Raw genomic sequence first — 26051 nt, 5'->3', positions numbered from 1 at the left:
CAAAGGATTACGAGATGTGGTATAAAGAAGATCATTATGAACTACTCTCATTTAATATCATTCAGGCTCCTAATTATGGGGTGATCTTAGGCCTACCATGGCTCCAGAAACATGACCTGACCATTGAATAGTCAAAGATGACATTGAAGATGGATTCTGAATATTGCAATACACACTGTATACATCCTTTACAGTTCCTTCAAAGGCCTTGGCATTACAACACCACATACCTACTGCAGGGGAAAAAGAAGTGGAACTTCCTGCCTGTTATCAGAAGTTCACTGATGTTTTTTGTGACACTATGGTAGAAGTATTACATCCACATAGGCTATACGATTGTTGGATTGATCTTATCCTTGTAGCAGGATATATGCTCTTACAGCACCGGAAAAAGAACATCTGCATCAATACCTTGACAAATATCCCACTTTGGGATTTATTCGTCACTCCAGATCTCCTGCTGTGTCTCCATTATTTTTTAAACCTAAAGCCAATGGAGAATTTAGAACATGTTTTGACTTCAGAGCATTAAATGCTATCACCATCAAGAACCAATACCCACTCACTTTAATACCTGTGTTATTGGAACAAGTGAAAGGGGAGGTGATTTACACCAAACTTGATCTCCGAGGAGCATACCATTTGGTGCGCATGCGGGAGGGAGATGAGTGGAAGACTGCCTTCAAAACCCGGTGCAGATTGTACGAATATATGGTCATGCCTTTTGGCCTATGTAATGCCCCTGCTGCCTTTCAGTTTTTTCTGAATGATGTCCTCCGAGAGTATCTGGATAGTTTTGTGGTAGTCTACATTGATGACATTCTTGTTTTTTCTTCTAACACAGAAGAACATAAGGAACATGTGAGTCTCATTCTGCGTATGCTACAAACACATCACCTAGTTTGCAAAATCAACAAATGTGAGTTTCACGTTACCACAGTGGAATTTTTAGGAGTCTTGCTCACACCTTTAGGCCAGGTCATGGCAGAGAGGAAAGTGACAGCAGTCTCAGAGTGGCCACGTCCTCAGAACATTAGAGTCACACATTGCTTTTTAGGCTTCGCCAATTTTTATACTACTGTGACCTCTATCACAAGATTGTTATAGAAAAAGATTCTGAGTCACTTAAGGAGGCCTTTTCCTCAGCCCCGATATTGGCTCATGCTAATCCAGAAGTATCTTTTGTGGTAGAAGCGGATGCCTCCGATGTGGCCATAGGAGCTTCCTTGTCCCAAAGACATACAACAACAGGTCAATTACATCCTATCGCCTTTATGTCTCAAAAACGGAATAGCCCGGAACAAAACTATACTATAGCCGAAAAAGAGTTATTAACCATCAAAGAAGCCTTTCTGGAATGGAGACATCGGATAAAAGGAGCAAAACACAAAGTAACAGTATACACAGATCGCTGCCATCTACAGTTCATGATGTCAGCCCGGCAATTAACTCCACGTCAACTACGTTGGATCCTGTTCTTTGCAGAATACCATTTTGTAGTTCACTTCTGACCTGGACATGAAAACAAGAAAGCAGATGCTCTAACAAGACAGGAAACTCAAACGGAATTAACAGCAATTCAAGAAAGGGCAAAAATTGAACCTTGTAAGGTTCTTTGTGCAACACAAACCAATAATTTTTTGAGAAAGGTGATACAGGGAACACATACGTTTACTTGGAGAGAGTGGCTTAAACATCATCCTGAGTGGCGTGTACAGAAAGGATTTCTGCTGAAAGGAGGACAAGTCTTACTTCCTACCAAAGAATTGAGACAGCAAATGTTTCAGTGGTGTCATATCCTCCCTTGTGCTGGACATAGTGGCATTCAAAAGACAACCGAAAAAATCCTGAGACAATTCTGGTGGCCATCTCTACGACAAGATGTTATTACATGGGCAAAGGGTTGTTCTATCTGTGCTCAAATGAAAACCGACAAAAAAAAAATCCCAAGGTCTTTTACAACCTTTGCCAACTCCTGAAAACCCATGGGAAAGTTTCTTTATGGACTTTATAGTTGGGTTACCCAAAGATCAGGGATATACAGTTATCCTTGTGGTCATCGACTATTTAACGAAAATGGGACATTTCATTGCTTGCAAACAACTCCCTTCTGCTGGTCAGTTAGCTAGACCATTACTGGTTAATGTCGTACGGTTGCATGGTCTTCCACGTGCAATAGTGTCAGATAGGCAGACGTAATTCACGGCTCAATTCTGGAGGATTTGGTGTTCTGAGTTACACATCTCTTCCGCGTTGTCCACCAGTTTTCATCCTCAGGTGTTATGTTGAAAATAACACCGAAGCATGGGTGGATTGGTTATGGATAGCAGAAATAGCATATAATAGCACCACTCATAGTTCCACACACCACTCTCCTTTCTAAAGCTCTTATGGTTTCCACCCTCATTTAATTCCTTTCTTATCTCCCAGTCACAAACACAAGCTCCCTGAAGTACATCAAAGATTGGTTCACATCCGAAAAACATTGACAGAAACAAAGAAACATCTCTAACATGCAAAAGGATTGTATAAAAAGAAGGCAGGTAGACATCGAAGGCCCAATCCTGTATATAAAAGGGGTGATTTAGTGTGGTTGTCCACATAAAAATAAGATTCAAGAGATACAGTATATTGAATCCCAAATACATAGGCTCTTACAGAGTCCTTAAACATGTAGGCCTGGTGGCGGTGAACTTACATTTGCCAACACATTTCCGCATTCTTCCTGTGTTCTATGTCTCTCTGGTAAAACTATCTTTTTGTCCCATCATGAAACAGCCAGTTCCATTGTGGGTAAGTCATGATAAGGAGTACGAAGTGAAGGGTATTATTGACTCAAAAATCACTCTAAGAAAATTGTGGTATCTTGTATCGTGGAAAGATTATGGTCCATAGGAAGACTCCTGGGAACCATAAACGGCTGTGCATGCCCCCTGTTTGGTTGCAGCTTTCCACGGGAGATACCCGGATAAACCTTGTTCCTGTCAGTGTTTTTTGAGGGGAGGATGTACTGTCAGGGCGCATCGAAGCAGAGTACACATACAGCTAGTAACGTAGCTGTAGTGTGAGGAAAGGCTCGGTTTCTCATCACTCCTCAGGTTTCTGGTGCAGCACGCACAGATGAGCATGCCGTCAGGTAAAACAGGCTATAGTCAGAGGAAGCCTTCGCGAAGACACCGATCATTTTGTGGATTTTGGCATTTGTCTGAAAAGAGGATGCGGTCTGGTAAGTGTGCTTCACGCACCAATCTTGATTCCTTGGGGAAGCTGCTTGCCTTGGGTGTATTGTCGAAAGAGACTATTGGAATTTACTAATGTACATTATTCTTTCTATACGATAGTAAACGAGTTGGTATCCTGAATTCACCCTCTCACCTCTCCTGGTGTAGGGCAACTTCTTTTCTTTACGGGTATTTCATGAACACATTTCTTAATGCATACATTACCATATCAAATGTTTAGAGGTATAAAATATTAAGTACTATTCTTTGTCATTCTCCTTCCCTGCAGTTCCTACCCTTTCCTTCCCCCGCTTGACCATAAACAGTCTGAGTTGATATAGCTATCCGGACTTGGGGCTGTCGAGAGGTGGACCCCTCTGAGCATCGGCACGACCCTGAGGATATCACAGTGATTGTGACAAAGAGAGGGTTCTTCCATAAGCCTCTTAAAACGTTAATCCTGGGAGAATGGAAGATGTTCCTGCACATCGCCAACCAGTGGGTCCAGGCAGACAAGAACAGCCTGTCAGAGCAGGGAGACAGTGAACAGACACATGTCATGATTCAACGAATTACAGCCCAATCCGAGCTGGACTGTGAGTAAGGAGGAGAAGACTTTTACGCTAGCTTCGAGTCCCAAGGGGGCCAGACTCAGGAAGCCCAAGAAGATGCAGCAGTAAGCTCAGAGAAAATTAACCACCTCCACCTGCCAAACTCTGGGCCTTGGGACAATTCCCCACCATCCGAAGAAGCAGCTTCAAAACAAGCTTCCCAAGTGGGGATGGTCCAAAGATTGACAAGGAGCCAATGATACGATATGAGACTCAACCATGCTCCTAGCCAGAAGCTCAGAGACATTTTGTGTTCCTTGAGATCCAGTCTTGGCCAGCAATGATCTAATGTGGGAAGGGATATAATGAGCCATACCGACTCTAAGAAATAAGCATGACTGAAGCATTCCCACCTAAGGCACGGAGTGACTGAGGGAATAAATAAAGGGGACATTGGTTGCTTGAAGTCAATCCTAGTTATCCGGAAAGTGTGTCCAGTCTGGTGTATTCCTTCACTGCCCTGGCTCGCGACTAGCCAGATATCCCACCATCACAAATATATCTGCTTTAGCCAAGATCTTATTACATTCCATTTGCAAAAAGGGGTTGCAAATTTGCACAACGACTTTTAGCGAATACATTTTGCCAACCGGCTTAAGTACTAATAGGTCGGTTCGAAAAATTTGCATTTGCAGTTGCTCGCAATCCAACATACATAATTATTATGCCTGAGGCTAGTCACAAATTGCGACTCCCTCTGATTGCTGGCCATTCCTTGAAGGAAATGGGGGTGCATTCAAAAAATATATTTTAAAAAAATGTTTTTGGGGGTGTTGGCAGCACTGACACACCCATATAACTTAAAGTAAGCAAGGACTCACAAATGAATACTTCATTAAGGACTGGAACTTTAATAGAAAATCATCCCCTCTGTGTATATTTGGGGCAATTTCTATGCCTCTCCTCCGAGGTTTAGGGAAAGCCTAGAAATACAGGCCCTTTCCGGTGATATGAATAGACAGGTCAGCTTGTATGGTTAGAACACTAGCCATTTAATTGTACCTTTAATAGTCTTTGTGAACCATAATCCTAAATACTTTATTTTAGCAGGTTACCACTCGAAATTGACAGAGTAAAAGAGTTGTTTGTTAAACAATATAATCACAAAATGGAATCTGTTATTTCTTTCCTGGTGGGTAGATTGGATTCTGTCAAGCTTATGTTGACTTCCATTATATTATACACCATCTCAATGATCCCAATTCATATCCCCAATTTATATTTAAAGAATAGATTTCTTACTCTCCAAATTCCTTTGAAAGGGTAAACAATCCCAAACAGATTTATCAACACTTAAAGAAGAATAAATCGGTAGGTGGTTTCAACTTAAACAATATCATCATGCTTTCTTCTTAGAACAGTCAGCTCATTGGTTTAACTCCACTCACACTTACCATGTTTTTATGGCTTTCTCTAGAAAAATTCCTAGTGGCACCTTTTGATTTTCCAGAAGTGTTGTTATTCACAACACGTATTTACCCACTATGCATCCCTGTTATTGCACACTCACATCACATTTTGTCATCTCTTCTTTCCTCTATTCATATATCTCGCCTTAATTTTCTATAAAAATCTATTGGCATAATGGCACCATCAAAATCAACAATCGTTCTATTTACTGGAAAACTTGGAGAGATAGCAGTATCCACTGGATATCTCAACTCTTTAATACCGGTCAGATCTTATCTTTTTTGGAACTTCAGAACACAATTTTTCTACCCTCTTTGTCCTGGAAGCAATACAAACTCTTCACACATCTCTAATGATCCTCATATCAAATATGCCCCAAAACTTTACTCCCTCGTCTGACTCAGCTGGATTGCTTAAACAATTAAACACTAATCCTGAAGCCTCTACTGTCTACAAAACATTAAACTTTCCTAAGGATAGATCGAAATCTAAAACTGAATTGAGATGGGAGGCAGACGTATTGGAATGTTGGCCCGTCAGTTTATGAGACAAAATTTGGACTAATACACACAAATCCACCAGAACTGCCAATACTTTACAATCCTTATTTTTATCACTGATTATTATTTACTTTTGATCCATTTATCTTCTGACTCAAACCCATCTTTTTGGTCTTGTAATTATTCATATGTTGATTTAAAACATATGCTCTTTGAATGTCCTTCTATTTATAGTTTCTGGAAGCGAGTATGGCACCAGATTAAGACGATTTGGCCCCGATCTGGTCCTAGTTTGTTCAAGGCCATATATTGGTGGATTTGCTATTGACTGTTGCTTTTCATCTAATAACACCTAATTGGAAAAATACTTAGGATGTACGCCATATGTTTTAATCATAGACTTGATACTATGTTTCTCCCATTTCCTTGGCTATAAAAAGAGAATTACTATGGCTTCCAATTACTACATTTCTATCTAAATGTAGTTCACTTGCCAGTAGGAATATCTTGACTCCTGACGAGGTCCAGATGCCTCCTTAAATTGACATGCACAATACCTTTCTGTCTTTATTTTTTTATTTTGTTTTAAAATATATAATTATGAATTGTCCAAGGTTTATCTTCAGTCTTTGTACAAATTTACCTGATAACATATTTTGCATTGATTTCCCTCTCCCTCTCCTAACCTCCCCTTCCCTTGTGTCACCCTTTTATTGTTATATTTCATTCATAATTTCCTACAGCAGACTTACATTTCTCATTGTATTCTCTTATTTTTAAATAGTGGTTTCTTCTGCATCATTGTTCTACTACCGTTTTTTGTTATTTGCTGTTAAGTGCTTTAAATAAACTCATAGTAAAAAATAAAAAATAAAACACTGACCATCTTCCATTCAGCATCGTTTATAAATAACTGCAATAGCAACAGTCACATTAGATAGCGCAGATTTATTCTTCTCCTATTCCACCTAAAATGTTTTTCAATTCTTTTAAACAGGCTGGTGCAGTTTCGGCAGCACAAGGATGATGTGAAATAAAAAAACTCAATAATCACTTGGTCTGTGTTGTACAATGCAGGCTACCGAAAAACATAGTTCAATAGAAGAAACATTAGAAATATCATGTAAAAAAACTGCCTGTTGGTAGGCAACTACTTACATGGAATGCACTGTGAAGCCTGTATGCAAAATAGGCAGCTTTGTCGCGAACGCACATAACTGTGGGAAACAAAAACAATAAAGGAGATAGTGGTAGTATATATGAAGCAAATATTGTTTCCACTTTTTATTATTATGTGAAGCATTTTTTCTTTAATTGAAACAACAACTTGCCACTCATGATGAGATATTTAACATCACAATAATACAATGAGACATCAGTATAATGGTGGATAATAGGCACTTATCATACAGTAGTTACTTTGCCTCAGTCCGCCCCCCTCCACTCTCTTCTCTCAATCATCCGGCTATACTGCTTCTTGATCTTGTCTAAATCTCTCAACTGGTCTGCACAATATCCCTCATATTCGTTTCTTTTCCCCCAAATCTTAGTCCATTTTTGTGGGTAGCCTCTACTCTCATAGAACGCACTCTCTGCAAGCATACACCAGTCCGTATAAGCCTTTCACTCACTCAGAGTCGGGCCGACAGTGCCCTCCACCTTTGCGCGATTTTACGCTTTGCAACCATAAATCCCAGTATTACTCATCAACACTCACTGTTGGCGTCGTCTGAGTCCCCCCATATATTCAGCAGACACTATCTCGGTGACTTGGTCTCCCGCACCCTATATACGTCTCTCATTTTCACCAGTATTGCCACCCAGTACTCCTGAAGAGGTTGGAAATCCCATTTCATGTGGAAGAAAGTACCATACCGTCTATATCCGCTAGGGCAGAGTGGTGAGTCCATTATTCCCATCCTCACCAGGGGGGCCTCTTGGGCCGCCAAACAGTCATGCGCACCTTGCATCTTCCCCACCAGACTTGCCTGGTGAGGAACATGCAAAGCCTCCCAGTCCCCATCTGAGCGTGGTGATTGGCTATTGGGAACCTGGGAGCCCGGGACCTTTCTGCTGCTTACTGCTGCCGGCAGAGACCGGAAGAAGAGGACAAAGGAGAGGCAGCAAGCGGCCAGCCCAGGTAAGTGTTTTTTAATTTTCATTTCTTTCCCGCCACCCACCCTGCCTACCACTCCCGATTGATAGCAGCCGGTACTGGATTCATGCAGTTATAAGATTTTTTTTTTTTCTCAAAAACCTTTATTGACAAATTGGCATGGACACATTACAATCTTGCATCAAATCAGAGCACCGTATACAAAGCAACAAATGAGGATATAAAGAAAGGCCAATAGCACAGACCATCACAATACAGCGGCTTAGGGAGACATTACTTATGTGCAGTGGTGGCTGGTGACATTTGAAAATGATGAGGCATAACATTATTGCCCTAGTGCTTTTACTGTGCACCCAGAGTGAAACACAGCACCTGCAATCTACAGGCAAACTCAGAGTGCAGCCAACCGTAAAATAAAAGACGCGCAAAGACTTACTTGGCATTCACAATGCAGAATCCTGCAAAACACAGATGGAAGGAGACACAAGGAGGGGAGAGGAACAGAAAGGAAGTGAAAGTAAAAAACACAAGGGAGGAACAGAAAGGAAGTGAAAGTAAAAAACACAAGGGAGGAACAGAAAGGAAGTGAAAGCAAAAAACACAAGGGACAGTCAGGAGAGGTTCCTCTGAAAGCCAGCGGTTTCCCAGCCTGCTACTCTAGTAGGCCTAGGGCTAGAGGAGCACCCCTGGCTATGGGTGGGTGCAAGAGAGGTGGTAATGCTTACTTAGTGTGCGTGACAGACTACACAAGACAGGGCCCTCATTTACATATTTTAGGAGCCTTCAGGCTGAGCTACACTATCTCAAAAGAAAAATGCAGGAATGAGCTGTATCTCTGTCCTGCCCTCTTACACAGAAATACAAGCAAGAGGCACCCTGCACTCCGAGAAGTAATAAAGGAATTATGCAAAGAGAGTCGCGTGCCATGCTGAGGGTTTTCAGGGAACAGCTCGCTTGTGCTGGAGAGCGCGCGCAAAGTCAGTTGGCAAAGAAGGTAACGTGCAGGATGGGTAGGACACAAATAGGCCTTGTTTCCCGCGCGATGATTACCATTATCTTTTTTCAACATACATGTTGATATAGTGTTATCAGTCATGGGCGGGAAGATGGAGGGGGGTGGGGTAAGTAAAATGCTCCGACATGTAACGATGAAACTCGAGCTCTCTGCCTCTGAGTCTAAATAATAATAAAGCAAAGCACTGGTCAGGACAAACACAAGCCAGGAAAGGGGGTGTTGGTTCTCACGGACCAGGCCCAGGTGCTAGTATATGTGAGTTTAGACATCTGTGACCTGCCATGAATAGGGTTACAATAAAAGAACAATTTGTTAAACGGAAGCCAGGGCTGGAAATGTGTCCTGAAGACAGCCCTGAGTTGGTTCTGTTTCCATCCTGTAACTGTTTATTAGAGGTGTTTAAATTGTCTGTTGGTTTCAGCGGATTTTCTTTGTATTCCTCCAGAAAAATGTCATTGCTTTTTTTTCCTAGTCGACACTGAAAATACATATTGCAACTCGATCCCACAGAAACCATTTCTAACAGGTCAACTGGAGTTTTCGCCAAGGCACGAAATAAAATGTTAAACTTTAAACTTCCCTTGCTTGCTCCCACTGCTTCCTTGGGTTGGATTTACCGCCTCAGCTCCCGCTGCTCCCGGCCGGCCAGGCCTGCGTTTGACCAAGGCAGCCTGCCTCCCGCTCCCCTAGGCCAATCACAACTCTGCAATGACAGCGTTGTGATTGGTGCGGCCGGCGGCCATCCGGGCGCATGTAGGCCAGGGAATCATTTTCTCTTTGCAGGCTGCATGCAGCCTACATAGAGAAAATGAGAGAGTACGGCAACTGCGCATGACTGGGTGGTCTGCCCTGTGGCCGAACAGTTACTCAGCACCCAAAGACTTTGCGTTAGCCACCCCCCCCTGCCTTCGAGGAGGAACGCCCACACGCCCTCCCCCAACCAGGCACTCCAGCTACTTCTGCTTTCTCGCAGTGCGAGAAGCAGAAACATGAATTGGTAGTTTTACCATTTCATGTTTCTGCTTCTCTCACTGCAAGAAAGCAAGGGGGGCGACGCCCTCACGCCCCCATGGACGAGTCGCCACTGCTTATGTGACGGGAGGCATCAGAGCAATATTTAACAAAGTCTAGGAGACAGAGCGGAGGGTCGGGCCGAACAGGTGAAGAAGTGATCTCGGAGATGGCAGTACAGACCTCACGGCAATAGTCAGAGAACTTTGGGCATAATCAGGTGAGATGGGAAAAGTCCGCCACAGGAGCAGAGCAGTGCAGGCATCTGTCGATGGAGGTGAGTCCCAGCTTATGTAACTAAACAGGGGTGCGGTAAAGCCTGTGCAAATATTTAAAATGAATTAGGCGCAGGCAGTAGTTCGGGATAATCGCTTCGTCTGGTTGCAACAATAAAGCCAGTCAGCTTGGGCGATATCAACCCCAAGATCCTCACCCCATGCCACACGAGCGCAATCAGTGGAGATAGAGGTGGTGGCCAACGTGAGGGCATAGAGTTTGGTAACCAACTTCCGGCAGAAGGAGACAAATACAGAAAATTGAGAGCGGTCATTGAGGGGGTAGGCAAGGGGAATGAAGGGTGCAGCTCCCTGCAGATGGCTCGTAGAAGTAAAGTTCCCATGGAACCAGAGTCATCAGCGGGAGAATAGAATGTGTTCCCGGGTAGAGATCTGCCAATGTAGTCAACCCCAGGCGGGTGGCGTGTTTAGCCATACCGGAAGGCTGAAGAGGATGAAAAGCTGGATGGCGAACGATTGGCATCTTATTTGCGGAGAGCACCATAGCACCAGATAGGCGGCGTAGACCATCCCAGGCTCAACGCAAGGTCTCGACAGTGTCTATTTTGGTGCAAGGCGGCCTAGTGGGGGCGAACAGGGTGGTGGCGAGCGGCCACGGCGCTGCGAGGTCCGCTTCGACCACCACGTGCAGCTGGAAAGGGGTAGGAGGAATCCAGAAGTGCAAAAAACTGGCCTGAGCACACAGTGCGTAAAGATTAAAATTGGGGGCACTAAGGCCGACGCAAGACATCGGGAGGATAAGAGTTTCGTATGCAATCCTGGGTTGCCTACCGGCCCAGATCTAAGAAATAATCAGCGAGCGGATCTTGCGAAGGAAGTGGGTAGTGAGAAGAACAGGGATGTTCAAAAGAAGATAAAACATTTTTGGGAGGACCACCATCTTGGCAATAGCTATGCGACCGGCCAACGACAAGGGCAGCCTGCTCCACTGGGGAATCCTGGATTCGGGCCAGTCCACTGCACAACCAAAATTAGGCCTCCAGAGTTCATCCACATCCCTGCTGAGCCAGACCCCCAGATAGCGAGTAGGGCCTGTCGCCCACAAAAAAGGGAAATTCGGAGTGAATGGCGTAGTGGCGGTGGTGAAAGGGAAGAGGACTGACTTACTCCAATTCACCTGGAGTCCAGAGTATCCTCCGAACCGTATGATCTCGCGTACCCTAGGATTAAGATTTTCATGGGTATGGCGGACATACAGTGTAATATCGTCCGCGTACATGGAGACTAAGAGGGCACGTGCTGCAAAGCCGATGCCCCTCTGGGTGTGGTGTTGTCGGAGTCTGGCTTCCACGGGCTCCATTGTCATGGAAAAGAGCATGGGGGAGAGCGGGCACCCCTGGCGGGTACAGCGGCCGATAGGGTTGGGGTCAGATATTTGTCCGTTAATACAAAGACGTGCGGTGGGTAGAGTGTATAGGAGTAAGATTTTGCCTATAGGGGCATGAGAAGGAGAAGTGAGGCAATAAGCTTGGCGAAGATTTTATTGTCTTTATTAATGAGGGACAGTGGGCGGTAGGAATCGCGGTATTCGGGGGGCTTGTCCGGCTTGAGAAGAAGAGATAGCATAGCCTTGCGAAGTGGGTAACAAGGACCCCCTGATTTGGATCGTACTCCTGGGTCAGGGAAAACAGTTTTTTGTGCAAAGGTATCTACCCAGGCAGACAAATAGGAACAAGCACTGGCTATTGAAAGAAACACATATTTATGGACAACTCATTAAAAAACGCAATGGATTGTAATGATATCAAAAGGGTTTATTTTTAATATAATTATAAAAAATATGTGGATAAATCTGATTCAATAAAAAGATAATTGCATGATATGAATAAACATAAATTATTTGAACAATATATGGCAAGTAAACATATCAGTATACATAAAAAATGGAATAGAAGATTTTATCTTAAAAATAATTTCTCCAATACAGGAAGTTTATAAGGCTGTATTTCCTCTTTAGAAAAGGGCTCGTCGAGGAATTCTCGGTGATAGTTTTCAAGCCATAAGAGCTCGAGGGTGTCAAAGTACTGTGTCAAGACGTCATGCGAGGGGGTGGAACCCGCGGTGTATAATTGCGCATAGAACTCTATTACGCGTGCCTTAATTTCGTATGGGGAGGTAGTCCAAGTGGGGCCACCATCTTGAAGCATTGTAATATAGGATGCGACACGGGGCGGGCGAAGTAGGTTGGCCAGAGTTTTACCGGGCCGATCGCCCTCCCCGAAGCGGCGTGCCCGAGCCTCTCTGCCAAGAAATGAAATCTCTCTGTTGGCCTCCTCGGCAAAGTCAGTGTGTTTCTCACGAAGGCGAGCGAGTGTTTCAGAGCTGGGGAGAAGAGAATAGAAGGAGTTCATGCATTTAGTTTTCGATTCGAGTTTGTCAAGAGTACCCGCGAATGGAGCATAAGACCGCGGATTGTTTAGAGATGCATTCACCACGAATAACAACCTTGAATCCCTCCCAAAGTGTGGAGGGAGAGTCCACCGAGCCCTCGCTGAGCTCAAAATAGTTTGTGATCGCGGTCCGGATCTCATCACAGAAAAACGTGTTCAGTAGTTCATTCGGGGTGAGTCGCCATGTGAAAGCAGGCTGAGGGGACAGGAGAGACAGAGACTAAGCTGTACCGGCACGTGGTCCGACAAAGTGCGTGCCATATGGTCGACAGAGGTGAGCCAGGATAAAACATCAGGAGAAGTGATCCAGAAGGGACCAGTAAACACGAGTCCCAGTGACGCAAGTGCCCTCGTGGGCTTCAGGCCGCATGTGATGCCAAGCATCCTAAAGAGAGTGGTCAGCAAGAATGGAGCTAAGGAGCGCAGCAGATCGATGGTGGGAGACGTAGGGGCCCGAGCAGTCCAAGGCTGTGGAGAGAGTCATATTCAAGTCCCCACCCCAGACGATCGCGGCATGGCCTCGGGATGAGATGGGTTGCCAAATTTGCACCCAAAAATATGGGTCATCGGTATTAGGACCATATATTGCCGCAATTGTTAGAGGCTCGGCCTGAAGGGAGCCATGGAGGATGACATAGTGCCCATTGGGGTCAGTGATTACTTGGGTGGTTTGCCAAGGTAGTCCCCTGCGTATTAGAACAGACACCCCGCAAGAGTAGTTTGAATAGAAAGAGGATTGGGATTTTCCTCAATGTCTGGAATGCAGTCTGGTGGCCGATGCAGGTAGCAGGTGGGTCTCATGTAGCAAACAGATGTCCACTTTGTGCCAGAGGAGTTGTGCGAGTATTAGCCTGGCTTTTTGGAGGTCATTGAGACCACGGACGTTCCATGTCCAAAAGACTGTGTCCGTCATGTCTGTAAAGTCTGTGGGAGAATGAAGCGCTGTGCGGCAGGCAAGGACAGGGCTTGTGAGTGATAGCGTGCGGTAGTGCGAGCCAGCTGGAATAAGAGCAAGTAGGACAGCAGCGTAGGAGAAGGAAGAGGGCGAGATCCAGCAGGCCAGGGTAAGTGACTAAGCTGTAGGGCAATAGGTGTTGTTCCCGGAAGGATGATCCTGGGACTTTGCTCTAGGCAAAGCGCTGTGACCGTGCAGAGATAGTGTGTGACGGTGTTGGGATTCAAGCAATATGTCAACGAAATAACCCCCAAAAAAAACAAGACATTCTAACAAAAACAAACACGTCTCGGATGCAGGCAACAGTTCCCAAAAAACATCCCCCCCACCCACACCAACCCCCCAATCAGGTTGAGACACCTCCCTCTGCCCCCCCCCAGGGACCCACAACTAGGAAGGGAAAAATTAAAGTCAAAAGTGGGAATCATCCCGTGGAGACATGGCGTAGCCCAGCGGACAGCCCTGTCGGAAAGACAGTGTGGCCAACCCTGAAGAACCAGCAGACTCCTAATATAGAAAGGCAAGAAATACACAGTAACTGTAGGCCCGTTCATAGATTGACAACCTAAGGCCCAGCGATTTATAAGCAGACTACAGATTACAGCGTGACCTGGAGAAGGAGAACCTGCGTGCCTGGCTCTTAGGCGTAATGACGGGAGGCCTATGGTCCACACGCCAAGGATACAAAATGCTAACATGTTAAATAAAAAGGCATTCAGTCATAAGGAGAGGGATAAGCAACCAGGAACCAAATGGAAGCACAATTCAGTCATTATCGCTGAGATTGACTGACTCAGAGTCCTGAGAATTAGCTGGGGTGGCGTGATGAGTGCGATCCAATTTCTTGGCGAAGGCAAGGGCTTCCTTGGGATCCGGGAAGACCAGAGTCTTGGAGCCCTGGCTGACCCACAGCTTAGCCGGATAAGCAAGAGAATAGGAGACATGATGATTTTGTAAGATGCGTTTTGCAGGCAGGAATTTGAAGCGGGCAGCCTGAACCGCCAGAGTGTAGTCGGGGTAGAATGACTGTGAGTTACCCAGCTGCCGGATTTCACCTCTTTCCCTGGCCACCTGGAGAATAGCATCTCGATCCCGGAAGTTCAGGATTTTTGCGATGACGGGTCGAGGTGGAAAACCAGGGGCAGGTTGGGGGCCTAGAGAGCGTTGCGCTCTCTCCACAATAAATACCGGGGAGAGTACATCACCAAACAGTTTGCGCATCAATTGCTCCACATAGTCTTCCATCCGCGATATGTTGGTGGACTCTGGAACCCCCGTGATACGGAGGTTATTCCTGCGGGAGCACACCTCCAAGTCTTCGTTCTTGGAGCGTATGAGATCGAGGACTTTGTCCATTTGAAGGAGTTTCTGGCGGTCTTGAGTGGCGGTATCCTCCATGTTGGAGACTCTCGACTCGACATGCAACAGGCGGTTATCAGGGGAGTCCACACGGGACTTAACCACGTCCAGACGGAAGGTTAATTGTTCCAGCTGGGCGGCGATTCCAAACAAAGCGAACTTGACTTCTAACATGATGGCTTTGAGGTCATCTTCACGCGAAGCGGCCAACTCTGGGGGTCAGGCTGGTCGGCCCCGTCGATGCCGGTGCCGTCCACGTGCATCTGTCTATGTTGGTCAAATGTGAGCCTGGGCTGCTTGGGGTCTGCCTTCCCCATGGCGGCCATCAGGTATGGGCAGCGCACAAGGGGAGCACTACAGGGGGCGAAGGAACAATGACAAGCCCTGCAGCGACCCGAACAAAGGAATGAACGTAGCAGAAGGCAGAGTGAAGGAGGAATCTACAAACCGCCAGCCGGGGGGGTCTTCAGCCAGACCCTTGACCTGTAGTGGGAAGTGAACCAATGTGGTGTGCGGCCGCGGTAGCAGGGAGGACCTGAGGAGTGAGTCCACAGCAGTGTTTCTTCACCCACACCCAAGTGTGGAGTGCGACCAGGGGAGAATGGGGCAGCGGGAGTGCGAGGGGGAAGTGTTGCCCATTTCCACGAGGCCAGACCCAACAGACACGGGGCCTGATCCGTGTGAGCGTAGTGGACAGCAGGGGGTAGGCCCCGTGGCTGGCGCGCGCACCACAGACCCGCCACAACATCCCCACAGTCTGTGCACTCACCCCTGGTGAAGAGCACAGGCCTCAGCAGGGCGATAAAAGTGGGAGCGAGCCAGGCAGTACGAACAAGCAGACAGAGTCAAATTAGCCGTAGCTAGCAGGCCGCTGCCAGATGCAGCCAGCAGGAGCAGACCAGGGCAGGACAGTCTCCGATCACCAGTTCCAAGCAATCTGCAGCAGGAACTCGCACCACCAGGCGGTGCAGAGATGGGTGACTGTCCGATATCGAGCCCGTAGGACAAAGGCACCGAGAGCCGCAGCAGGCGAGGAAGCGATCCGCAGCCGGGGGTCACAGGCAGGCTCAGCAGGTGCAAGAGGGCCAGAGGGGCCTGGCAGGAGAAGCAGACAGCAACCGGTGTGCGAAGCCGCTGGGGGTGGCATGCAGGAGAACCCAGAACAGTAGGGCCCCTGAATGCGAGGTCCACCAATGGGCCGCAGACCACAGCCGGTAGATGGCCAGGCTAGCCGTGCGGAGGCAGAGGAGCTGCAAGCACAGCAGTCGCAGGCCGCATCAGCCGGGAGCAGGTTGCCCCAGGAGGATGGGGCAGCCTGCAGCGGGGAGTCTCCTGACCCGAGGATGGAAGGCCTGCGTAGCCGGCGTCTGAGCGCCATATGAGGTGCCCGCTCGCGAACAGGCTGGGTCGGGCAGTGCGACACGCTCACCCCCAGCCCCTTCACAAAGCACCCCCCCAGTAGCAGAACTCACCGGCAAGGATGTCAGAATCAGCGGTGAGGCACACAGGACGGACCTTCAGCTTCCAGGCAACCGCCAGGCAGCGGCACAGGACAGGACCTGCTGCGGCGCAGGTCAGAATCGGCTGAGCAACCAGGACACAAGGCCCGGGCCCAGGTGACACGAGGTGCCGGATCAAGCATCACAGGGACACAGGGCCTCAGGATGCGGCTCGATCTGTGCTTCGGATGGAGGGGAACAGTGATGGTGGGATTCCAGACGATTATGAGCGGTGAGTCTGCAGGATATTGGCGGATTTAGAGGCCTGGCGAGCAGAGCCCACTCAAGGTGCCCCCATCTTGCAGCCGGCTAAGCCACACCCCCATGCAGTTATAAGTTTGTTTTTATTAACGAATTGTTGTATTTGGTGTGGCAGGCTGGCAGCCTGTGGCTGCCTTCCATAGTATGTTCACGCAGCGTAACAATGACGGCAGCAGAATTGCTGTTTTTCCTCATATGTGGCAAGCAACATAATTCATTAATTAACTGTGTGCTTACTCTATTGTTTGAAAATGAGCTTTGTCCTCCAATATCATTCTGCATACTAATTGGTGCTATTGAGCACATACCAAATGCGGACTGTGAATATATTGAGTTATTAATAGCAAGCCTCATGTTGCTACCAAGCAATTCTCCTTGATGTTTGAAGCACTATGCAAGTACTCTCCTTGCCTCATTGAGGCACTATGTGGACAGACTTCGGTTGGGTCTTAAAGATTTCATTTCCATAATAAGACAACAAACTATTGCTGCTCTGAGTCATCACTTTGACCAGGTTGGACTCAGCTCTCAGTGGCTTGTTACAAGGATGTCAGATTGAGGTAGCAATGAATTGCCATTTGCAACTTCTTTGATGAAATTGATAGGAGTAATTGGGCGAAATTATTTATTGGGCGACGCAGGTATAAATTTGTTTTACTGCACTGTTGTAGTTGGTGTGGCAGCTTACAGCGGTTTCTAAAGGGGCTATAGGTTTGTTTTACGACACTGTTGTTGGAGTGGGAGATAAAAAGAAATGAATGAACAATGGTGGGGTGGGGTGGGTTGGGTGGGTGGTTGGACATGCGAAAAGCAAGAGGCTAAATGAGTGGGTCATGATGATCCCCTCACAGCTGTACCAGCAGCCAATGAAAGCCAGAGTGCCTGAAAGCTGCCACTCACTCGGCCAGGGAGGAGGAAAGTCTAGAAAGTGAAAGGAAGTGCAGCTCTCCCTTGGAGTAGCCCTACCAGTGCAAGGAGAAAGGCTGGTGTTTTTAAGGCTGGGTAATCTTTCATGTTGACCCCCACGAGCCAAAATTATGTGGAGGACAGAGCATTCACAGTCAGACTCAGGGCAGTGCAACACAATGGAATAAGAAACTCAGGACACTTGCAAGAGCACACACACAACTCTAGTGCTCTGTACTAAGGACCAGAGACAAGCATGTTCCCATCTGACAGGAAGGATTGTACACTCGTCCAGCACTCAGGAACCCAGGCATGCACTAGCGCCGAGGCACCCAGTGTTCATGCACGTCTCGTGACATTATTGGTGACTTCAAGCATTTTGTAAGTGGTAAAATCATATATTCATAAAATAAAAGTCTCACTGTCAGGCAAAGAACTTTGAGTCATGGAAAAATGACCCAGTGATCATAAGGGTTTAAATGGCCTCCCCTTTATATGAAACAATGTATTGCACCTACTATAGTTACAAAAGTTTAATTAACATGTATCCCGGTGAGAGTTGGGCCTATTGTTACACTCTGTTGAGAGAAACTAACACAAGTATTAGCAAAACATCACGGTCGGAGCTACAGCCAGTGCTGTATCAAAATAAAGATTTTGAATAGTCATAGGAGCCCCCTCCAGCCCGGGGGTCCTCTCACTTCGTCAAGGCCTTCCACCTGCTTGGTTATCTGCTGCAGCCCTGAAAGGGATCCTGAAGATGTTGTTGTCCAGGCTGCTGATGGTTAAGTACTTGTTGTGTCTTTTCTTGGCCGCTGCGCAAGACCACACGTTCTGCCTCATGCCCAGTTCCTGGCTTTCTGCCCGTCCCCCACCCCTTGACCGGAAGTGGCGTCCTGTTCCTTGCCCCCTCGCCACCGTCGGGTCCAGGGTCCTAGTGCCCTGTGCTCAGGTCACAACATCAATGGTAGGGTGTTGCTGTGGCCCCACGTACCTGCACGTGGTGGCGTCACAGCGTTTAATCTGATTAGTAAGTAGTGACGGGCCTGCAGAAATATTTAACCCTTTCTGGTTCTGTGATTTATAATTAAATTATAAAGAATATTGTGCAGTCCCAGTGGCATGGACAAGAGACAATGCTTAGATTCTCAACTGAATGCTTTGTGGACCAACCCTCGACAAATGTGGTTGCCATAGCACAGCTAGAACATGTTGTTCACCCTTTCATCGACCTCGCCAGCGCTAGATGCGCTCATTGCCTGCTGCACTGATTTTAAAATCCCGTTTTCGTATTTTCTTTGATTTTGTTATTTTACCTTGATTTTAACCGTAGCGACCTCCTGGCCTCATTTCCTGCACATTAAACACCCCCCCTGGGGACCATCAGCACTGCCTTTGGCGGGTCCGGGATCACGGGGTACCGGGGTTTAATTTGAGCGCCATTTTGGATCGGGCTGGGGCACTCTCGCGCATTCTCGCGAGATCTCGGCCTGCCAAGCTTATTTGAGCCTTTTATCGGTCGCGCAGCGGGGACGCGCAGCGGGAGCGCCTTCATCGCGCCTGAGTCCAGCCAGAGTCCTGCCCGTCTGCGCTCGTCCGCGCTAGGCAGGGCTATGCAGGTCTCTCTGGCTTGATAGGATGATTTCTTCTGTAGAACTACGCTCGTTGCGACGAGGGGTAAGTGGATGTCGCCACGGTACTTTGGATCCTCTCTGTGGTCCTTATCAGTGCCCCATTTGTTCTTTCATTCTTCCGGCTCCACAACCTATTGTGCTCTTTCTACCTAAATCCCCTAGAGCTCCCATTTCTGGTCCTATACGGGGCTCAGTTATTAGCTCGCCTCTTAAAATATTTCATCTGAATGTAAGGTCCTTGGCCTGCCACTCGCAAGAAGTCTTCTCATTGATTAATGATGAAAATCCTGATATTTTCTTCTTCACCGAAACGTGGCTCCACGACAATTCAATGGCCGTGATTAACTTAGCCCTCCCAGCAGGCTATACCATGCACTCATCCCATCGTATTGGTAGAGGCGGAGGCATTGCAGTCGCGGTTAAAAATTGCTACTCGTGTGTCTGGTCTCCCACCACTATAGCTGGATGTGAGAGTGCGCACTTCAACATCACTGTAAGTCCCCATTTCACCTTTGCGGGACTCTTAATCTATAGGCCTCCTGGTCCTGATGGAGCGTTTCGTGCCAGTCTTCCAGACGTGGTCTCCTCTTTAGTTTTGAAAACCAATAATTTTACGGTTGTTGGCGATCTTAACCTTCATATGGATGCCCCACTTTCCAACTCAGTCCAAAGCTTGCTTTCTGATCTCGAGGCATTTCAATTAGTCCAACTGGTTGAGTTCCCGACCCATATCGGCGGACACCTGCTGGATCCTTTTCTGACGAACATCTCCTCTAATATTGAAGTGCTCCAGCCAAAGCCTATGGCCTGGACTGATCACTATTTGATCGAAATGCGCATAACTATCAATATCCCTCCAGCCAATAACAACCTGCCTAAGACTCTTAAGCGTCCTTGGAGAAACTTGAACCTAGAGCACTTTCATCTTCTTTTGATGCAGCATCATCCCCAACCTCCTGAGGAAGTTTCCTGTGGTTATGACGACTTTTGCAAGTGGCTTGAGCAGTCTCTGGATACACTTATTCCAGCTAGGTGGAGCAAGGCTAAATCGGGCTCCCCCAGTCCTTGGTATGATGACTCCCTCAGGGTTTTGAAATCTTCTTGCAAAAAAGCTGAACGTGCCTGGCGCAGAAACTATGATACTGATCTTAAAGCAGCCTATAGATCCTGTACCAGAACGTATCATAGGGCCATATGTTCTGCCAGGGCTGCTTTCTACTCACAGGAAATAAAAAACAGCACTAACCCTACCAAGACTATTTTTAGGGTGTGCAAAGACCTCACCAATAAAAGAACTGCCTCTACGTTCACTGCCTCCATGACACACTGTGAAGATCTGGCATCGTTCTTCGTTGAAAAAGTGGAGGCCATATATAGGTCATTTGCTCTGTCTTTTGTCAGGGAAATTAATAGTGCCCCCAAGGTCTCTAAATCCCTACTAGCCATTACAGGTCCTACTCAAGAGGAGTTCCTAAATTTGACGATCAAAGTTAAATCTGGCTCTCCGGATGACCCTATGAGACCCATGCAATTTCGCGATTTCGCCGATTGCTGTTACCCGGCAATGCAGAGCTTAATTGATCTCTCTTTTAGAACTGGTAGTGTTCCCACTGCCTGGAAGCAGGCCACCATCATACCAATTCTAAAAAAAACTTCTCTCGACCCTTCCAAATCAGAGCACTACCGACCTATCTCCCTCCTTCCTTGGATGGCTAAAATAGCTGAAGCTCACGCCAACAGGATTTTATCCCTCCACCTGCAAGAAGCAAACATACTGGATAACTCCCAGAATGGGTTTCGAGCCGGTCATAGTACCGAGACCGCCCTCTTGGCAGTGGTGGAACATATCAGGAAAATACTAGACCAAGGTCAGACGGCGGCACTGATCCTACTGGATCTAAGTGCCGCTTTCGATACGGTCTCCCATCAGATCCTATTACACCGCCTTGCGGAGGCAGGAGTCGAAGAACTAGCACTTGATTGGTTTCGATCATTTCTTATGGATCGAACCTTCAACCCTCCCTTTACTTCTGCCCCTCGCCCCATTCTGCAGGGAGTTCCACAGGGTTCGGCTCTCAGCGCCCACCCTTTTTAATTTGTATGTTGCACCGCTGGCACAGGTAGCTGCCAGTTTTGGTCTTACAATAGTGTCATACGCCGACGACACACAGTTGGTTGTGTCACTCAATGGCGACTCCAATATGAGCGCCTCCACCTTTCAGGCAGCCCTTAAAGCTGTCGCCGGCTGGATGGCGAATAATCTCTTACAACTTAACGCCACCAAGACGGAGGTTATTCTCTTTGGTAGGGACAGTGAGCTTTGGGGAGACCAATGGTGGCCTCTTGAATTGGGCCCTGCTCCCACTCCTGTAACTGAAGTCAGAAATTTGGGTGTATGGCTTGATGATCAATTGTCATTTATTCCTCACATCAAACGTGTCGCGGGAACTTGTTTTGGCGCTTTACAGTGCCTACGGCCTTTTTTAAATTTTTTGACGCAGACACCAGGCAGATCATAGTCCAAGCTATGGTATTGACCAGATTGGACTATGCTAGCTCCCTGTTTCTGGGTGTTAATCAAGCTGAGCTAGCCCGTCTGCAGCGGATACAAAATGCGGCGGCTAGGATGCTGGTCGGCCTCCCTAAATTTGTTTCTGCTCGCAGCACTATCCATGATCTCCACTGGCTCCCAGTAGGCCAAAGAATTAAGTTCAAGGCTTTGTGCCTTACTTTCAAAATTCTTAACTTGGCCTCCCCTCCTATTATCACCCAGACCATTCTTCACTACGTCCCCTCAAGAGCCCTTCGGTCTGCAGGGTCAAATCTGGCCATTATTCCTCGTTTTAAAAAGTCCAGAATAGGTGGCCGGTCCTTTTTGGTGATGGCGGCTACACTGTGGAATTCTTTGCCTGCCTCACTTCGCTCCATCCCTGATTTGGTTCAGTTCAGGAAACAATTAAAAACTCATCTATTCTCCTTTGTTTAGCTTCAGTGCTACCTGGTCCTTTCTGTTGTGTTGTGTATTCCTTCTCCAATAAGCGCCGGGACGCCTCTTGGCTGCGGCATCTGTGCGCTATACAAAATAAAATAACATAACATAACATAACATAACATAACATTTCTCTATTTCACACTACCCACTTACTTTTGGGTGTGCCAGAAACAGCTCAAACCGTATACGACAATACTACCCCGCAACGGAAACTTAAGAAGTATCATGGGGATTAATGAACCCACTGGAGTGATTAGTCTTTTAGGTGGCCTGACATTAAGGCAAGGACGGGTGAAAGCTGATTAAACGCAGAGGAGTCTGGTGAAAAATCGAAGGGACATTCAAGGCCCTCTTACGAGGATCTCCATTAAGTAGTCAGAGGAAAGATTAGCTCTGAGCCTTGGTTTCATCCATCCCTCCACACCACGGGCATGCATCCTTAGATTTCTGTGATGAAGAACTGTCAGCACCAAAAGAAGGGTCCGTTTTTTGCTATCCATTCATTTTAGCGAGTACCTAATCCACTTGACAGTGACATGTTGTTTGAGCTCTTCTCTTCTGGTTCTTTCAGTACCTAATCTTCCCTCTCAAGTGATCATACTGTTCAACTGCCACATATCTGGCAGGCAGTGATGCTTCAATATGAGATATCTTACTTTAGCTTTTTCTGCCACATCGTACTTCCGCAGGTGACTTTGCAGTGGTGCTGTATGGAGTATCTCTTAAATTCAGCAGTGTGTGGGAGAGTAAATGGCACATGGCATTTTGTTTGGCAATTTGCACTGACTTTTTTTTTTTATACAGTTTTCATGATGTGTTCGTTCAATGATGCTATTGGCCTGAAATCAAATAAGTGTGAACGTTTTATAGTAGAAATCCAGGTACTTGATAACAAACTTGAAGTCCTTACCCTGGCATCTAAAGAACTGGACCTGATCTCTCTCTTGTACCCTGGACAAAGGAGTGGATCCCAAGGGTCATAAGTCTGACTCCCTATTCAAGCTACAGTCACAAGACAAGCTACAAGAGGCCTTTCCTGCAGCTGGCCAGCTGACCAGTTCCAACTGAACCTCCCCTGGACCCTGCTAATGGCTTCTGCTGGAGTGAGTCATGAGAACCAAGTGGTGTACCTGGGGTTCCGGAAACCTGGGCTGTATCAAAGGGTACCCATCCTAGCATCCTGACAAACCTGGGAATTAGGAACTTTCCAGCTCTAAAGAACTCTGGAGGACTGGCAGAAACCTGCCATCGGATCCAAGGAAATTGCCTTGCTACGACTGGAGACTCAGGTTTCCCCTGCTTGGAGCTTTTCCGCAGTAGCAAATGCGATTCCGTGGTACCTTGCAGTGGCGACTGATGACATTTGAAAGTGGTGAGATGTAAAAGTTCTGGATAAGTTCCTGGTGCGAGTAAGCATAGCGAGTACGCCTCAGTGTCATAAAGAGGGTTCAGGGGAGTTCTCCCCCTGGGATTTTTATTTAAAAAAGAGTGGACAAACAGTGCATTTTGCAAGCAAATTTCAGAAAGCAAGAAGGTTACTAAAGCAATTTTGAAAGTGTAGTTATGCAGTGGTGTCACTTAGTGAATGTGACATGAAGTACCACATAATCCATCTTATGCTGCATAATCATCAGATTTGAACGAAACACTAATTTGTTTCTAGCTCAAACAGATCAAAAGTTACGTAAGACATGGCAGCATGTGTTCGTTCTTTTGCAGTGGAAAGCTTGTCTCAAAGGTTGACTTGTCATCTTTCAGCTGCTTATTACTGTATGTGGGTGGTGGTAAACTGGTATTAATAAAGTGAAAGCTTTCCCCAGGCAGTTACCATATGTAAAGACCCCGAGTTCACAAACATTGCACCTCAAAAATTGAATAAAAACACTGCCTGCTTTCCTGCACTGAGCAGATAAAACCAGTGACACTAGCACCTCTCACAGGGCCATGATCCTGCTATCCACCTGCACCCCTTCACCCTCACTCTTGTGATATGTATAAACCATATGTACACTACTCCATGATGTGGCTACTGGCTCTTTTTTCATCTCTTCCTATGCATACGCCTTAGAGTGCTCACTGACTGCATCAAACCTCTGGAAAAACTATTTGAACCTGCCCTTAAAAGCGCTGAATCTGTTAATGACATTTGATTCCCTGTAAAAAGTAGCATGAAAGAAAGCATTTATGACACACCAGATAGGCTACGAAAGAGAGGGGCTAAATAGATATGTTTATCTATGTCATGCATAAGTTTTCTGTCAGTACTTTCAACAAGTTATGTATTCGATTCCTGATGCTATATGCAGCACTCCACTCTCCCGAGCCTAGGCAATTTTCAGAGGCACTTCTGAAAGCTGGGTTAGTTACAATATTCATGAACCAAACCCCTTGCATCGGTGTTATACAGTTGCCAAGTTTCCCGGTTCCAAGTGTAACTCGGTAGTCTAGTCCTGGTCTTTCCTTAGAATTCTCGGGATGGCAGCCCTAGATTTGTACTGGGTTAGGATTAAATAATACTACAAGGCCCTGAATTATAAAATCAAACTGAGAGTGACTTTACCAACCAGACAGGACTGCTATGAAATGGGTTCTTTTTACTGTCTTTTGCACTAGAAAATAAGCAGAACCCTCCTAAAAGCAAATTTACCAGATGACTATCACCGAGGGCACAATGCTTTTGGTCTTTCTTTTACACAGCATTGTATTGAGTTGAAGTGAGTCAGAACTTCAATACCCAAAATGCATTCGATTGTCACCATCTGGCACTGAAGACACGTCACAGTATTCTGCAAACCTTGCTTACATGCAGAGCATGTGCACATGTGAATCACGCGCAGCATTTCTCACTCCACTCCCTTCCAAGGCAAAGCTCCGGGTGCAGTAGCTTTGCTCACGAAGGATGCTATACACAGCACAGCAGTATATACAGTACTGCATATTGTGCACAAAGAAGAGTGTCGTGTTCCAGACACATACAAACGGGTCACAACATGGGAGCCCAACCTGTGATGGAAGAAAACAATCCTTGCACCACACCTGTTGTACACCTTTAACAATACCTAGAAGTTCAGAAATAAACGGTTTATTTCTGAACTTCTAGGTATTGTTAAAGGTGATGGTACCATAGATTTATTATTATAAACCTATGTTACCATCTTCGCCAGACAGCTCCCGATTTTTTTCTTTGCAATAGTAGTCCCAGCCATGAACACAACAGGACTCAGAATACCAGAATGCAACGCAAAAACTCAGAGCCGGTTATTTCTCCCACTGGCTAAAGGATCTTTGATACAATGAATAAAAATAAGTTATCTGTTGACCCACGAGTTTAATAATGCTGCTAACTCTGCCTACCGGAAGGAAGCTGAATTTTAAACAGTAGTGAACTTTCAATGCCCCGTTGCTTAGCGAATATATGCACTTGCCTGGACATTCGCAAGTGGCCAATAAAAGCCATGCTTTAGGACACAGCTCCGTTTCTTCATCGTGGCCCCCTTCACTCTGCTTCCACCTCAAATCAGCTGTGGGGTCCCTAATTTTAAGAAATAGCAGTGCGTAATTTGTTGAGGAACTTGCAAGTGGTGAAACCGGCCATGATTTATTTTTCATTGTAATTTGGCCCAGAGCAAGAGAGAGATAAAGTGAGTCAAGAATGAGAAAACAATGACCAATGTTCGTAGCAGAAATAGAGATGAACTTGCATGAGTGGGATAAGTAGGGAAGACGTAGGGAAGTGGAAGAAAAGAGGCGTGGGGTAAAATCAAAGGTACACCGCCAACGTATCGTCCAAGCACTCAGCAGCACCAACTTTTCTCTCCAAAGAAACCTACACTTGTACCCCATACAAATTATGTACTGAATGTCCCCACGATTAA

At 46.4% G+C, this 26051-nt stretch overlaps 1 protein-coding gene across 2 annotated transcripts in view; it reads right to left on the bottom strand.

The window, feature by feature from the left end:
• Window positions 1-26051, bottom strand: part of ANXA10 (annexin A10) — a 343058-nt gene that overhangs the window by 68132 nt on the left and 248875 nt on the right. For both annotated transcript variants that reach the window (XM_078677668.1, XM_078677669.1), the window contains one exon: window positions 6901-6959. In XM_078677668.1, the coding sequence (XP_078533794.1) occupies window positions 6901-6959 (59 nt within the window). The remainder of the gene's footprint in view (window positions 1-6900; window positions 6960-26051) is intronic.

This window comes from Lissotriton helveticus, chromosome 2_1, assembly GCF_964261635.1.
Source record: "Lissotriton helveticus chromosome 2_1, aLisHel1.1, whole genome shotgun sequence".
NCBI classification, from domain to species: Eukaryota; Metazoa; Chordata; class Amphibia; order Caudata; family Salamandridae; genus Lissotriton; species Lissotriton helveticus.
The sequence above is the reverse complement of the archived record's forward strand: the minus strand, read 5'-3'. Positions and strand labels throughout refer to the sequence as shown.